This window comes from Melanerpes formicivorus, unplaced genomic scaffold (genome assembly GCF_026170545.1).
Source record: "Melanerpes formicivorus ecotype bairdi unplaced genomic scaffold, bMelFor1.0.p_v2 SCAF_1576, whole genome shotgun sequence".
Classification (NCBI taxonomy): domain Eukaryota; kingdom Metazoa; phylum Chordata; class Aves; order Piciformes; family Picidae; genus Melanerpes; species Melanerpes formicivorus.
Genome location: NW_027143928.1, coordinates 13,162 through 28,476, shown reverse-complemented (window position 1 = coordinate 28,476; position 15,315 = coordinate 13,162). Strand labels below are relative to the sequence as shown.

Genomic DNA, 15,315 nt, shown 5'->3' with positions numbered 1-15,315 from the left:
TTTACTATTTCTTTGCTCTTAATTCCCATTTTCAGCCTTAACTTGGATTGTTTTTGTCCTTAGTTTCGATGTCTTGGTCTGAATTCTGATTTTTTGGGGGGGTCTTAAACTCAACTTTCAGCCTTCATTTTGAGGCTTTTGGCCTTAACCTCAATTTTCAGTCTTACTTTTGAGTTAGTTTGATCTTCATTTCTGTTTGTTGCCTCTTAATGTCAGGTTTTCAGCCTCAGCTTTCCCTCTCTCTGCAGTTTTAGCCTCCCTTGCCTCTCTTTTCTTCTCCATCTCCACTCCATTTCCTCTTCCACATCTCCCAAGAGGCCAAACTCCACCCCCTTGAAGGTCCCAACCCACCTCCTGTGCTGCCTCCAGGAGAGTCTTTTCCCCTTCTTTCTGGAACTTTCAAGTCCTTAGTTTGGATTTGAAGGTCCTAAAGAAACCTCCAACTGGAGGAAAAAATCAAGAGGGGAAAACTCAACTGGGGAAGCTGAGGACCTTCAAGAGGTGGAATGGGTTGGGTTGGAAGGGACCTTCAAGATGATGGAATCATGGGATGGGTGGAAGGGGACCTTGAAGATCATGGAATGGGTTGGAAGGGGACCTTGATGATGATGGAATGGGTTGGAAGGGGACCTTGATGATCATGGAATGGGTTGGAAGGGGACCTTGAAGATCATGGAATGGGTTGGGTTGGAAGGGGACCTTGAAGGTCATGGAATGGGTTGGAAGGGGACCTTGAAGATCATGGAATGGGTTGGGTTGGAAGGGACCTTCAAGCTCATGGAATGGGTTGGAAGGGGACCTTGAAGGTCATGGAATGGGTTGGGTTGGAAGTGGACCTTGATGATCATGGAATGGGTTGGAAGGGGACCTTGCAGATCATGGGATGGGTTGGAAGGGGACCTTGATGATCATGGAATGGGTTGGAAGGGGACCTTGCAGATCATGGGATGGGTTGGAAGGGGACCTTGAAGATCATGGAATGGGTTGGGTTGGAAGGGACCTTCAAGATGATGGAATCATGGGATGGGTGGAAGGGGACCTTGAAGATCATGGGATGGGTTGGAAGGGGACCTTGAAGATCATGGAGTGGGTTGGAAGGGGACCTTGAAGATCATGGGATGGGTTGGAAGGGGACCTTGAAGATCATGGGATGGGTTGGGTTGGAAGTGGACCTTGAAGATCATGGAATGGGTTGGGTTGGAAGGGTCCTTCAAGCTCATGGAATGGGTTGGAAGGGGACCTTGAAGATCATGGAATGGGTTGAAAGGGGACCTTGAAGATCATGGGATGGGTTGGGTTGGAAGAGTCCTTCAAGCTCATGGAATCATGGAATGGCTTGGAGTTGGTTCCTCCAAGAAGCAGTTGGGAAGTTGTTGGGAGGGCAGCACTCCACCAGCAGGGTGGAGACCCTCAGGTGTTGAGTGTTGAGACCTTCACATGCTGAGTGTGGAGACCCTCAGGTGTTGAGTGTGGAGACCTTCACATGCTGGGTGTGGAGACCCTCAGGTGTTGAGTGTGGAGACCTTCACATGCTGAGTGTGGAGACCCTCAGGTGTTGAGTGTTGAGACCTTCACATGCTGAGTGTGGAGACCCTCAGGTGGTGGATGGGGGTGGCCCTAATTGGAGTCATTTAGGTTGAGCTGCCAGAGGGAGAGGAGCTCCTGGAGGAAGGAGATGGAGGACATGAGGTGGGAGGTTTGAGAGAGCTTCAGTCACTCAGGTGGGCTTGGGGGGCTGCTGGGCTTGGACCTGCTGGGCTTGGGGGGCTGCTAGGCTTGGACCTGCTGGGCTTGGGGGCTGCTAGGCTTGGACCTGCTGAGCTTGGGGGGCTGCTAGGCTTGGACCTGCTGGGCTTGGGGGGCTGCTAGGCTTGGAGCTGGTGGGCTTGGAGCTTGTGGCCTTGGGGGGCTGCTGGGCTTGGAGCTTGTGGCCTTGGGGGGCTGCTAGGCTTGGAGCTTGTGGCCTTGGGGGGCTGCTGGGCTTGGACCTGCTGGGCTTGGAGCTTGTGGCCTTGGGGGGCTGCTGGGCTTGGAGCTTGGGGGGCTGCTGGGCTTGGGGGGCTGCTGGGCTTGGGGGGCTGCTGGGCTTGGAGCTGGTGGCCTTGGGGGGCTGGTGGGCTTGGAGCTTGGGGGGCTGCTAGGCTTGGACCTGCTGGGCTTGGGGCTGGTGGGCTTGGGGGGCTGCTGGGCTTGGAGCTGGTGGGCTTGGGGGGCTGCTGGGCTTGGCGCTTGTGGCCTTGGGGGGCTGCTGGGCTTGGCCCTTGTGGCCTTGGGGGGCTGCTGGGCTTGGGGGGCTGCTGGGCTTGGAGCTTGTGGCCTTGGGGGGCTGCTGGGCTTGGAGCTGGTGGGCTTGGGGGGCTGCTGGGCTTGGAGCTGGTGGGCTTGGGGGGCTGCTGGGCTTGGAGCTGGTGGGCTTGGGGGGCTGCTGGGCTTGGAGCTGGTGGGCTTGGGGGGCTGCTGGGCTTGGACCTGCTGGGCTTGGGGCTTGTGGGCTTGGGGGGCTGCTGGGCTTGGACCTGCTGGGCTTGGGGGGGGGCTGCTGGGCTTGGAGCTGGTGGCCTTGGGGGGCTGCTGGGCTTGGAGCTGGTGGCCTTGGGGGGCTGCTGGGCTTGGAGCTGGTGGCCTTGGGGGGGAGGCTGCTGGGCTTGGAGCTTGTGGGCTTGGGGGGCTGCTGGGCTTGGGGGGCTGCTAGGCTTGGACCTACTGGGCTTGGGGGGGCTGCTGGGCTTGGGGGGGCTGCTGGGCTTGGGGGGGCTGCTGGGCTTGGGGTCCTGCTGGGCTTGGCCCTTGTGGGCTTGGGGGGCTGCTGGGCTTGGCCCTTGTGGGCTTGGGGGGCTGCTGGGCTTGGCCCTTGTGGGCTTGGGGGGCTGCTGGGCTTGGCCCTTGTGGGCTTGGGGGGCTGCTGGGCTTGGCCCTTGTGGGCTTGGGGGGCTGCTGGGCTTGGCCCTTGTGGGCTTGGGGGGCTGCTGGGCTTGGCCCTTGTGGGCTTGGGGGGCTGCTGGGCTTGGACCTGCTGGGCTTGGGGGGCTGCTGGGCTTGGACCTGCTGGGCTTGGAGCTTGTGGGCTTGGGGGGCTGCTGGGCTTGGAGCTTGTGGGCTTGGAGCTTGTGGGCTTGGGGGGCTGCTGGGCTTGGAGCTGGTGGCCTTGGGGGGCTGGTGGGCTTGGGGGGCTGCTGGGCTTGGACCTGCTGGGCTTGGGGGGCTGCTGGGCTTGGAGCTGCTGGGCTTGGGGGGCTGCTGGGCTTGGACCTGCTGGGCTTGGAGCTTGTGGGCTTGGGGGGCTGCTGGGCTTGGAGCTTGTGGGCTTGGAGCTTGTGGGCTTGGGGGGCTGCTGGGCTTGGAGCTGGTGGCCTTGGGGGGCTGCTGGGCTTGGGGGGCTGCTGGGCTTGGACCTGCTGGGCTTGGGGGGCTGCTGGGCTTGGAGCTGGTGGCCTTGGGGGGCTGCTGGGCTTGGACCTGCTGGGCTTGGACCTGCTGGGCTTGGACCTGCTGGGCTTGGGGGGCTGCTGGGCTTGGTTGTCCTGTTTGGCTCCACCATGGCCAGGGTGTCTCTTTTGGGGCTCCTCTATGTCCAGGTGACCCTTTTTGGCCCCCCCCATTGCCAAGAGGACCCTTTTTGGCCCCCCCCATTGCCAAGAGGACCCTTTTTGGCCCCCCCCAAGGCAGATTTGGGAGCCTGGCTCAGCCCCCCTGGGCTCTTCAGTGGAAGCCCTGAGGAGCCCTTGGGCCAGTTCTGCCTCTGCAGGGCAGTTGCTGCTGGGGGCTGCCCAGGCAGAGAGGCCTTAGCTTGGGCTCTCCGAGGCAGGCCGTTAATTAGCTCTAATTAAATCCTAGCTGGGACCATTAAAAGGTTAAATGGCCTCTGCCCAGTGGCTTCAGCCAGCCATTGGGGGCCTGGTTGCTCTCCAGCCTGGTTAGGCCCAGCCCTGGCTGGGTAGCAGTGAGTGGCAAAGGCCCTGGAAAGCCTCAAGGCTTGGTTGGTGCCTTGGACTGAGTTACACTTTCTGGGTTCACCTCGCTCTGGGGGGGTGGGGGGGGGGGAGAGGTCCCAGCTTGGGCTCCCTGAGCTCCAGGACTCCACCCAGCAGGGGCTTCACGGCCCAGGGGTGGCTCCTCCCCTGGGGAAGGCTAAAGGGTTGGTGGTGAGCAGGCAGGGAAGCAACAGAGCTGGTTAGGAGGGGGAGATCTTAACCCCCCGCCAAGGGGAAGCGCCTCCAGTGCTGGCTGGGAGGTGGCCCCGAGGTTGGGGAGGAGCTTGGAGGGGGGGAGGAGGAGCTTGGATTGGGGGGGAGGAGGAGCTTGGAGGGGGGAGGAGGAGGAGCTTGGTTGGACTTGGGGAGGAGCTTGATTGGGGGAGGAGCTTGGTTGGATGAGGAGCAGTTGGGGGAGGAGCTTGGTTGGACTTGGGGAGGAGCTTGGTTGGAGGAGGAGCAGTTGGGGGAGGAGCTTGGTTGGATGTGGGGAGGAGCTTGGTTGGGGAGGAGCTTGGTTGGACTTGGGGAGGAGCTTGGTTGGAGGAGGAGCAGTTGGGGGAGGAGCTTGGTTGGATGTGGGGAGGAGCTTGGTTGGGGGAGGAGCTTGGTTGGACTTGGGGAGGAGCTTGGTTGGAGGAGGAGCAGTTGGGGGAGGAGCTTGGTTGGATGTGGGGAGGAGCTTGGTTGGGGGAGGAGCTTGGTTGGACTTGGGGAGGAGCTTGGTTGGAGGAGGAGCAGTTGGGGGAGGAGCTTGGTTGGATGTGGGGAGGAGCTTGGTTGGGGGAGGAGCTTGGTTGGACTTGGGGAGGAGCTTGGTTGGAGGAGGAGCAGTTGGGGGAGGAGCTTGGTTGGAGGAGGAGCAGTTGGGGGAGGAGCTTGGTTGGATGTGGGGAGGAGCTTGGTTGGGGGAGGAGCTTGGTTGGACTTGGGGAGGAGCTTGGTTGGAGGAGGAGCAGTTGGGGGAGGAGCTTGGTTGGATGTGGGGAGGAGCTTGGTTGGGGGAGGAGCTTGGTTGGACTTGGGGAGGAGCTTGGTTGGAGGAGGAGCAGTTGGGGGAGGAGCTTGGTTGGAGGAGGAGCAGTTGGGGGAGGAGCTTGGTTGGATGTGGGGAGGAGCTTGGTTGGGGGAGGAGCTTGGTTGGACTTGGGGAGGAGCTTGGTTGGAGGAGGAGCAGTTGGGGGAGGAGCTTGGTTGGAGGAGGAGCAGTTGGGGGAGGAGCTTGGTTGGACGTGGGGAGGAGCTTGGTTGGGGGAGGAGCTTGGTTGGACGTGGGGAGGAGCTTGGTTGGAGGAGGAGCAGTTGGGGGAGGAGCTTGGTTGGACTTGGGGAGGAGCTTGGTTGGAGGAGGAGCAGTTGGGGGAGGAGCTTGGTTGGACGTGGGGAGGAGCTTGGTTGGAGGAGGAGCAGTTGGGGGAGGAGCTTGGATTGGGAGAGGAGCTTGGGGGAGGAGCTTGGTTGGACTTGGGGAGGAGCTTGGATTGGGAGAGGAGCTTGGGGGAGGAGCTTGGTTGGACGTGGGGAGGAGCTTGGTTGGAGGAGGAGCAGTTGGGGGAGGAGCTTGGTTGGACTTGGAGCAGTTGGGGGAGGAGCTTGGTTGGACTTGGGGAGGAGCTTGGTTGGACTTGGGGAGGAGCTTGGTTGGACTTGGGGAGGAGCTTGGTTGGACTTGGGGAGGAGCTTGGTTGGACTTGGGGAGGAGCTTGGTTGGACTTGGGGAGGAGCTTGGTTGGACTTGGGGAGGAGCTTGGTTGGACTTGGGGAGGAGCTTGGTTGGACTTGGGGAGGAGCTTGGTTGGACTTGGGGAGGAGCTTGGTTGGACTTGGGGAGGAGCTTGGTTGGACTTGGGGAGGAGCTTGGTTGGACTTGGGGAGGAGCTTGGTTGGACTTGGAGCAGTTGGGGGAGGAGCTTGGTTGGAGGGGGCGGAGCCACCATGCTGGTGTCTGGCAGATGGTCTGAGGTTGGACTTGGTCTTGAGAAGGAAGTTTGGCCTTGGTGGGCTCCATGCCCCTGTGGATGGCTTTGGTCTCCCCCATGGGGCCATGGTGGGGTTGAGCTGCTGGTTGGACCTGATGGTCTTGGAGGCCCTAGGGTAGGGCTTTGTCTCTCTTGGGTGTGCCCAGAAGGTTGGGAGAGCTGAGGCCCAGCCGTGGAGAAGCCCTGGGATGGGTTAGGCCTGGAGAGAACCTTCTCAGAGGTTCCTCCAGCAGCTGGTGGAGCTACCATGGGATGGGTTCTTCCAGCACCTCAAGAGCTGCTCCTTTGCTCTCTCCTCAGATGTAGAAGACAGAACAAGCTCAGGATCCTGGACCAGCACAGGACATCCAAGTCCATCCAGGGTGAGTGTGGACCTCACCTTGACCATGTTGGACCCCAACACTTTCTCTCTCCTGGCACCAAACTTCACCTTCTGGTGGAGTTTGATCTCCCTCCAATCCCCTTGGCCCACATTTGACTTGCTGAGGGCCTGGGCCACCCCCATCTCCAAGAGGAGGTGGAGCTGAGATGGTTCAGGGGCTTGGAGGCATCAAGGAGAACATTTGGTGACCACCTTGGAGGTGGCCTTGCCCGTGGCAGGGGGGGTTGGAACTGAATGCCCTTGAAGGCCCCTCCCAACCCAACCCCTCCCATGGCCTTGGAGCTCCCTCCCAACCCATTCCAGGTGCCACCAAACCTCTTCCAAGCTGCCCTTAGGAGGCCCCCAAGGAGCTGGAGGTTGCTGCCGGGTCTAAAGTTGTCTCTTTTCTCACCCCACCTTGCCTTGGCAGAACTTTGGCGATGGGACTCACTATGACCACCTGAGCAGCAGAGAGCTTGGCTCCCACGACAGCCTCTCCCCTCCCTTTGTCAGCTCCAGGATCCAAAGTAAGCTCCCAGCCTGTGCCGGAGGTGGGGTGGGGCTTGGCCTTGCAGGTGGCCTTGGGGTTGGCCTTGGGGTTGGGGTTGGCTTTGGACCTTGAGGTTGGCGTTGGGAGTTGAGGTTGGGCTTGGGCTTGGTCTTGAGGTTGGCTTTGGGAGTCAAGGTTGGCTTTGGGACTAGAGGTTGGCCTTGGACTTGGCCTTGAGGTTGGCTTTGGGAGTTGGGGTTGACCTTGGGGTTGGACTTGAGGTTGAGTTTAGAACTTGAGGTTGGCCTTGGGCTTGGCCTTGGGGTTGGCCTTGGGACTAGAGGTTGGGCTTGGCCTTGAGGTTGGCCTTGGGACTAGAGGTTGGGCTTGGCCTTGAGGTTGGCTTTGGGACTAGAGGTTGGCCTTGGCCTTGAGGTTGGCTTTGGGACTAGAGGTTGGCCTTGGCCTTGAGGTTGGCTTTGGGACTAGAGGTTGGCCTTGGGCTTGGTCTTGAGGTTGGCTTTGGGAGTTGAGGTTGGCCTTGGACTTGGGCCTTGAGGTTGGCTTTGGGAGTTGGGGTTGGCCTTGGGCTTGGTCTTGAGGTTGGCTTTGGGACTAGAGGTTGGGCTTGGGCTTGGCCTTGAGGTTGGCTTTGGGAGTCGGGGTTGGCCTTGGGGTTAGCCTCGAGGTTGGCTTTGGCCTTGGCCTTGAGGTTGGCTTTGGGACTTGAGGTTGGGCTTGGGCTTGGCCTTGAGGTTGGCTTTGGGAGTTGAGGTTGGCCTTGGGCTTGGTCTTGAGGTTGGCTTTGGGAGTTGGGGTTGGCCTTGGGGTTGGACTTGAGGTTGGCTTTGGGACTAGAGGTTGCCCTTGGGCTTGGCCTTGAGGTTGGCCTTGGGAGTTGAGGTTGGCCTTGGGCTTGGCCTTGAGGTTGGCTTTGGGAGTTGAGGTTGGCCTTGGGCTTGGCCTTGAGGTTGGCTTTGGGACTAGAGGTTGGCCTTGGCCTTGGCCTCGAGGTTGGCTTTGGGACTAGAGGTTGGCCTTGAGGTTGGCTTTGGGAGTCGAGGTTGCCCTTGGGCTTGGCCTTGAGGTTGGCTTTGGGACTTGAGGTTGGCCTTGGGCTTGGCCTTGAGGTTGGCTTTGGGACTAGAGGTTGGCCTTGGGCTTGGACCTTGAGGTTGGCCTTGGGAGTCGAGGTTGGCCTTGGGGTTGGCCTTGAGGTTGAATTTAGAACTTGAGGTTGGAGGTGAAATTGGGCTTGGGGTCAAGGCTGGGTTGGAAGTGGAGGTGAGGTTGGGGCTGGAGGTTGGTCAAGGTCTGGACCAGACCTTGCCAAGGCCTGGATCTGAGTGGGCCAAGGCCTGGCCTGGGTGTTGGCAGGGCTTGGCTCAGTCCTGGCCCGGTCTGCCCCGTCCCTCCCCCAGCTCTGTGTGAAGCCTGACCCAAGGCCACCCAGGAAGTGCTTCCCAGGCCCTTTGGAGCCGAGCTTGGCAGCGAGGAGTTCACAGCTGGCAGCTGGAGAGGCCTCTTGAAGCTCTCTTCCACCCAAGCTGACTTTGTGATCTTGAGCTGAACACACAGCTCAGAGCCTCCCTGAGCCCAGCTCTGGGCTTTTGCCTCTGGTTTCCTTTCCTCCTCCTCAGCCTCTCAGAATTTGTTGGGTTGGGTTTGTTTTTTTCCCCCCCTCTCTTTGCCAAAGAGAAGCAAACAGCTTTGAAAGGAACCTCCAGAAGGTCCTTTAATGGTTAATGAGCTCCTGGCAGCTTCTCCAGCTGAGCTTGAGCTTAAAAATGGCTTGGGGGGGGGGGGGGAAGGAAAAGTTTGGGAGCTGCAGGAGGAGCTGAAAGGAAATAAAACCAAAGCCAAGCCTGGGGGCAGCAGGGGGGGGAAGGGAAGGGGGTTTAGGTGTGGGGAGGGCTGAGGATTAGAAGAGAGCTTTGGACTCAGAAGGATCTGGACTGGAGGGAGGGCTCTGGGCCAGGAGAGGGCTTTGGGCTCGGAGGGGTCTGGGCCAGGAGAGGGCTTTGGGCTCGGAGGGGTCTGGGCCAGGAGAGGGCTTTGGGCTCGGAGGGGTCTGGGCCAGGAGAGGGCTTTGGGCTCGGAGGGGTCTGGGCCAGGAGAGGGCTGTGGGCTCGGAGGGCTCTGGGCCAGGAGAGGGCTTTGGGCTCGGAGGGCTCTGGGCCAGGAGAGGGCTTTGGATTAGAAGAGGGATTTGGACTCAGAGCTGGACTAGGAGAGGGATCTGGACTTGGGGACCTGGACTAGAGGAGGGCTTTGGACTAGGAGAGGGATTTAGGCTCAGAGGGGTCTGGACTAGGAGGGAGGTTTGGACTAGAAGAGAGGTTTGGACTCAGAGCTGGACTAGGAGAGGGGTCTGGACTTGGGGACCTGGACTAGAGGAGGGCTTTGGACTAGGAGAGGGATTTAGGCTCAGAGGGGTCTGGACTAGGAGGGAGGTTTGGATTAGAAGAGAGGTTTGGACTCAGAGCTGGACTAGGAGAGGGATCTGGACTTGGGGACCTGGACTAGAGGAGGGCTTTGGACTAGGAGAGGGCTTTAGGCTCAGAGGGGTCTGGAGTAGAAGAGGGCTTTGGACTCAGAGCTGGACTAGGAGAGGGGTCTGGACTTGGGAACCTGGACTAGAAGAAGGCTTTGGACTAGGAGAGGGCTTTAGGCTCAGAGGGGTCTGGAGTAGGAGGGAGGTTTGGACTAGAAGAGAGGTTTGGACTCAGAGCTGGACTAGGAGAGGGGTCTGGTCTTGGGGATCTGGACTAGAAGGTGGCTTTGGACTAGGAGAGGGCTTTAGGCTCAGAGGGGTCTGGAGTAGAAGAGGGCTTTGGACTCAGAGCTGGACTAGGAGAGGGCTCTGGACTTGGGGATCTGGACTAGAGGAGGGCTTTGGACTAGGAGAGGGTTTTGGGCTCAGAGCTGGACTAGGAGAGGGATCTGGACTTGGGGACCTGGACTAGAGGAGGGCTTTGGACTAGGAGAGAGATTTAGGCTCAGAAGGGTCTGGAGTAGAAAAGGGGTTTGGACTAGAAGAGAGGTTTGGACTCAGCTGGACTAGGAGAGGGGTCTGGACTTGGGGATCTGGACTAGGAGAAGGCTTTGGACTAGGAGAAGGCTTTGGACTAGAAGCAGGCTTTAGGCTCAGAGGGGTCTGGAGTAGAAGAGGGGTTTGGACTCAGAGCTGGACTAGGAGAGGGGTCTGGACTTGGGGACCTGGACTAGAGGAGGGCTTTGGACTGGGAGAGGGTTTTGGGCTCAGAGCTGGACTAGGAGAGGGCTCTGGATTTGGGGACCTGGACTAGAAGAAGGCTTTGGACTAGGAGAGGGCTTTAGGCTCAGAGGGGTCTGGAGTAGAAGAGGGATTTGGACTCAGAGCTGGACTAGGAGAGGGATCTGGACTTGGGGACCTGGACTAGAAGAAGGCTTTGGACTAGGAGAGGGCTTTAGGCTCAGAGGGGTCTGGACTAGGAGGGAGGTTTGGATTAGAAGAGGGGTTTGGACTCAGAGCTGGACTAGGAGAGGGATCTGGACTTGGGGACCTGGACTAGAAGAAGGCTTTGGACTAGGAGAGGGCTTTAGGCTCAGAGGGGTCTGGAGTAGGAGGGAGGTTTGGACTAGAAGAGAGGTTTGGACTAGAAGAGAGGTTTGGACTCAGAGCTGGACTAGGAGAGGGCTCTGGACTTGGGGACCTGGACTAGAAGAAGGCTTTGGACTAGGAGAGGGCTTTAGGCTCAGAGGGGTCTGGAGTAGAAGAGGGGTTTGGACTAGAAGAGAGGTTTGGACTCCTAGCTGGACTAGGAGAGGGATCTGGACTTGGGGATCTGGACTAGGAGAAGGCTTTGGACTAGAAGAAGGCTTTAGGCTCAGAGGGGTCTGGAGTAGAAGAGGGGTTTGGACTCAGAGCTGGACTAGGAGAGGGCTCTGGTCTTGGGGACCTGGACTAGGAGAAGGCTTTGGACTAGGAGAGGGATTTAGGCTCAGAGGGGTCTGGACTAGGAGGGAGGTTTGGACTAGAAGAGAGGTTTGGACTCAGAGCTGGACTAGGAGAGGGGTCTGGATTTGGGGATCTGGACTAGAAGAAGGCTTTGGACTAGGAGAGGGCTTTAGGCTCAGAGGGGTCTGGAGTAGAAGAGGGATTTGGACTCAGAGCTGGACTAGGAGAGGGATCTGGACTTGGGGATCTGGACTAGAAGAAGGCTTTGGACTAGGAGAGGGATTTAGACTCAGAGGGGTCTGGAGTAGAAGAGGGGTTTGGACTCAGAGCTGGACTAGGAGAGGGCTCTGGACTTGGGGATCTGGACTAGGAGAAGGCTTTGGACTAGAAGAGGGCTTTAGGCTCAGAGGGGTCTGGAGTAGAAGAGGGGTTTGGACTCAGAGCTGGACTAGGAGAGGGGTCTGGACTTGGGGACCTGGACTAGGAGAAGGCTTTGGACTAGGAGAGGGCTTTAGGCTCAAGAGGGGTCTGGACTAGGAGGGAGGTTTGGATTAGAAGAGGGGTTTGGGCTCAGAGCTGGACTAGGAGAGGGGTCTGGACTTGGGGATCTGGACTGGGAGAAGGCTTTGGACTAGAAGAGGGCTTTAGGCTCAGAGGGGTCTGGAGTAGAAGAGGGGTTTGGACTCAGAGCTGGACTAGGAGAGGGCTCTGGACTTGGGGATCTGGACTAGAAGAAGGCTTTGGACTAGGAGAGGGCTTTAGGCTCAGAGGGGTCTGGACTAGGAGGGAGGTTTGGACTAGAAGAGGGGTTTGGACTCAGAGCTGGACTAGGAGAGGGATCTGGACTTGGGGACCTGGACTAGAAGAAGGCTTTGGACTAGGAGAGGGCTTTAGGCTCAGAGGGGTCTGGAGTAGAAGAGGGGTTTGGACTCAGAGCTGGACTAGGAGAGGGCTCTGGACTTGGGGACCTGGACTAGAGGAGGGCTTTGGACTAGGAGAGGGATTTAGGCTCAGAGGGGTCTGGACTAGGAGGGAGGTTTGGATTAGAAGAGGGGTTTGGACTCAGAGCTGGACTAGGAGAGGGCTCTGGACTTGGGGATTTGGACTAGGAGAGGGATTTAGGCTCAGAGGGGTCTGGAGTAGAAGAGGGATTTGGACTCAGAGCTGGACTAGGAGAGGGATCTGGACTTGGGGACCTGGACTAGAGGAGGGCTTTGGACTAGGAGAGGGCTTTAGGCTCAGAGGGGTCTGGGCTAGGGGAGGGCTTTGGACTAGGAGAGGGCTTTGGGCTCAGAGGGGTCTGGAGTAGGAGGGAGGTTTGGACTAGAAGAGGGGTTTGGACTCAGAGCTGGACTAGGAGAGGGATCTGGACTTGGGGACCTGGACTAGAAGAAGGCTTTGGACTAGAAGAAGGCTTTAGGCTCAGAGGGGTCTGGAGTAGAAGAGGGATTTGGACTTAGAGCTGGACTAGGAGAGGGCTCTGGATTTGGGAACCTGGACTAGAAGAAGGCTTTGGACTAGGAGAGGGCTTTAGGCTCAGAGGGGTCTGGAGTAGGAGGGAGGTTTGGACTAGAAGAGAGGTTTGGACTAGAAGAGAGGTTTGGACTCAGAGCTGGACTAGGAGAGGGCTTTGGGCTCAGAGGGATCTGGACTAGGAGAGGAGAGGTTTAGGCTGTGCCAGGGGAGGTTTAGGCCAGGCAGAACCACCTGGAGTTGCTGGTGGCTCTTTAGATGACCTTGGAAGGCCCCTTCCAAGCCCCCATGGTGACCTTGATGGCCTTGGAGGCCTTCTCCAACCTCCATGGTTCCATGGTAGGATTGGGTTGATGTTGGCCTTGATCTTGGAGGCCTCCTCCATGGTAGGATTGGGTTGATGTTGGCCTTGATCTTGGAGGCTTTCTCCATCCTTCATGGTAGGATTGGGTTGATGTTGGCCTTGATCTTGGAGGCCTCCTCCTTGGTTCCCTGCTGGCCTTGGGTTGATGTTGGCCTTGATCTTGGAGGCCTCCTCCATGGTAGGATTGGGTTGATGTTGGCCTTGATCTTGGAGGCTTTCTCCATCCTCCATGGTAGGATTGGGTTGATGTTGGCCTTGATCTTGGAGGCCTCCTCCATGGTTCCCTGCTGGCCTTGGGTTGATGTTGGCCTTGATCTTGGAGGCCTCCTCCATGGTTCCCTGCTGGCCTTAGGTTGATGTTGGCCTTGATCTTGGAGGCCTCCTCCATGGTTCCCTGCTGGCCTTGGGTTGATGTTGGCCTTGATCTTGGAGGCCTCCTCCATGGTTCCCTGCTGGCCTTGGGGTTGATGTTGGCCTTGATCTTGGAGGCCTCCTCCATGGTTCCCTGCTGGCCTTGGGTTGATGTTGGCCTTGATCTTGGAGGCCTCCTCCATGGTTCCCTGCTGGCCTTGGGTTGATGTTGGCCTCCCCCTTCCCCTCCCCACCTCCGACCTCTCCTCCCAACCGTCACAGCTTGAAGGCCAAGCCGCAGAGGCTGGGGGATGGGGTGGGGGGAGGAGGAGGAGGAGGAGGAGGAGGAGGGCCCTGCAGCTCCAGCTGAGCTCCTGGGGGACCTTCAGGAGGGTCACTCACGGAGCTCCACGCGGCTGGGGCTGACAGGCTGTGAAATGGTGCCGTGGAGCGCGGCTGCGCCGCACCTGGGCCCTTCAAGCTCTGATTGATTGCTTTGCTCATGTGGAAGGCCTCCATCTGCTCCCTGCTCAGGGCTTCCTTCCCCCCTTCCTCCCCCTCCTCTTCCCTTCCTCCTCCTCCTCCTCCTCCTCCTCCTCCCCCCTTCCTCCTCCTCCTTATTTCCACACCCCCCCCCACCCCCTTCTCCGGAAGCTTGGGGAGGTGCTGCCCAAAGCTGCCCTCCCTGCAGGGCTCCTTTCCTTCTTCCTTTCCTCCTTTGCCCCCCCCCCACTTCCTCCTTGAGTTCCTCCTTTGCCCCCCCCCACTTCCTCCTTGAGTTCCTCCTTTGCCCCCCCCCACTTCCTCCTTGAGTTCCTCCTTTGGCCCCCCCCCCCACTTCCTCCTCGAGTTCCTCCTTTGGGCCCCCCCACTTCCTCCTTGAGTTCCTCCTTTGGGCCCCCCCACTTCCTCCTCGAGTTCCTCCTTTGGGCCCCCCCCCCACTTCCTCCTCGAGTTCCTCCTTGGGGCCCCCCCCCACTTCCTCCTCGAGTTCCTCCTTGGGGCCCCCCCACTTCCTCCTCGAGTTCCTCCTTTGGCCCCCCCCCCACTTCCTCCTCGAGTTCCTCCTTTGGGCCCCCCCCCCACTTCCTCCTTGAGTTCCTCCTTGGAGCCCCCCCCCCCACTTCCTCCTCGAGTTCCTCCTTGGGGCCCCCCCCACTTCCTCCTCGAGTTCCTCCTTGGGGCCCCCCCCACTTCCTCCTCGAGTTCCTCCTTGGGGCCCCCCCCCACTTCCTCCTCGAGTTCCTCCTTGGGGCCCCCCCCCACTTCCTCCTCGAGTTCCTCCTTGGCCCCCCCCCCCACTTCCTCCTTGAGTTCCTCCTTGGGCCCCCCCCACTTCCTCCTCGAGTTCCTCCTTTGGGGCCCCCCCCCCACTTCCTCCTTGAGTTCCTCCTTTGGGGCCCCCCCCCACTTCCTCCTTGAGTTCCTCCTTTGGGGCGCCCCCCCCCCACTTCCTCCTTGAGTTCCTCCTTAACTTCCTCCCTTCCCCTCCCCTCCTCCCTCCTGCTCCACCTCCGCAGCCGCCTCGCTTGCAGCCCAGCCAAGGCTTAATTAAAGCCGCTGACGTCACAGCCTCCTAATTAAGCCTGCCCTTAATTAAGCTCCAGCAACCCATTTCGGGGCCCCTCTGCCATGGGGGGGGTGTGGGGGGTGGTGTCCCCCCCCCTCCCCCCCCCCAGTTTGCTTCCCAAATCATTCCTTAAATGAGGAAAACAGAAGTCAGGGAGGCAGCAGCACAAACTTTGGGGAGGCTGAGCTTGGATGGCCGCCCCCTGGCCCCGCCCTCTTCGCCCCCTGGCCCCGCCCTCTTCGCCCCCTGGCCCCGCCCTCTTCGCCCCCCTGGCCCCGCCCTCCTTTTCCTCCTTCCTCTTCCCTCCCTGTTCCCTCTCTGTTCCTCCTTCCTCTCCCCCTTCTCCCCTCCCTCTCTGTTCCTCCTTCCTCTCCCCCCTCTCTCCCCTCCCTCCGGTTCCCTCCTTCCTCTTCCCCCCTCTCCCCTCCCTCTTTCCCTCCTTCCTCTTCCCCCCCTCTCCCCTCCCTCTTTCCCTCCTTCCTCTTCCCCTCTCTCCCCTCCCTCTGTTCCTCCTTCCTCTTCCCCTCTCTCCCCTCCCTCTGTTCCTCCTTCCTCTTCCCCTCTGTTCCTCCTTCCTCTTCCCCTCTGTTCCTCCTTCCTCTTCCCTTCTCTCCCCTCCCTCTGTTCCTCCTTCCTCTTCCCTTCTCTCCCCTCCCTCTGTTCCTCCTTCCTCTTCCCTTCTCTCCCCTCCCTCTGTTCCTCCTTCCTCTTCCCTTCTCTCCCCTCCCTCTGTTCCTCCTTCCTCTTCCCTTCTCTCCCCTCCCTCTGTTCCTCCTTCCTCTTCCCTTCTCTCCCCTCCCTCTGTTCCTCCTTCCT

At 59.5% G+C, this 15,315-nt stretch overlaps 1 protein-coding gene and 1 long non-coding RNA gene across 2 annotated transcripts; both read left to right on the top strand.

The window, feature by feature from the left end:
- The first annotated feature begins 5,821 nt into the window (after positions 1 to 5,821).
- LOC137461270 (uncharacterized) lies at positions 5,822 to 7,979 on the top strand. Its single transcript, XR_010993300.1, has 2 exons — positions 5,822 to 6,312; positions 6,742 to 7,979. It is a non-coding gene; the product is annotated as an uncharacterized lncRNA (long non-coding RNA).
- Positions 7,980 to 8,539: 560 nt separating this feature from the next.
- Positions 8,540 to 12,617, top strand: LOC137461271 (uncharacterized). The gene is made up of 3 exons (XM_068171070.1): positions 8,540 to 8,557; positions 9,998 to 10,414; positions 11,286 to 12,617. The coding sequence occupies exons 1-3, from the start codon at positions 8,540 to 8,542 to the stop codon at positions 12,048 to 12,050; spliced, it is 1,200 nt and encodes a 399-aa protein (XP_068027171.1). The 3' UTR covers positions 12,051 to 12,617.
- The last annotated feature ends 2,698 nt before the right edge of the window (positions 12,618 to 15,315 follow it).

Bases quoted from the DNA above. Each gene is read 5' to 3' on its own strand.
- LOC137461271 (XM_068171070.1), top strand. The intron at 10,415-11,285 runs GTTTGGACTAGA...ACTAGGAGGGAG, and splicing joins GGGTCTGGAGTAGGAGGGAG to GTTTGGATTAGAAGAGGGGT.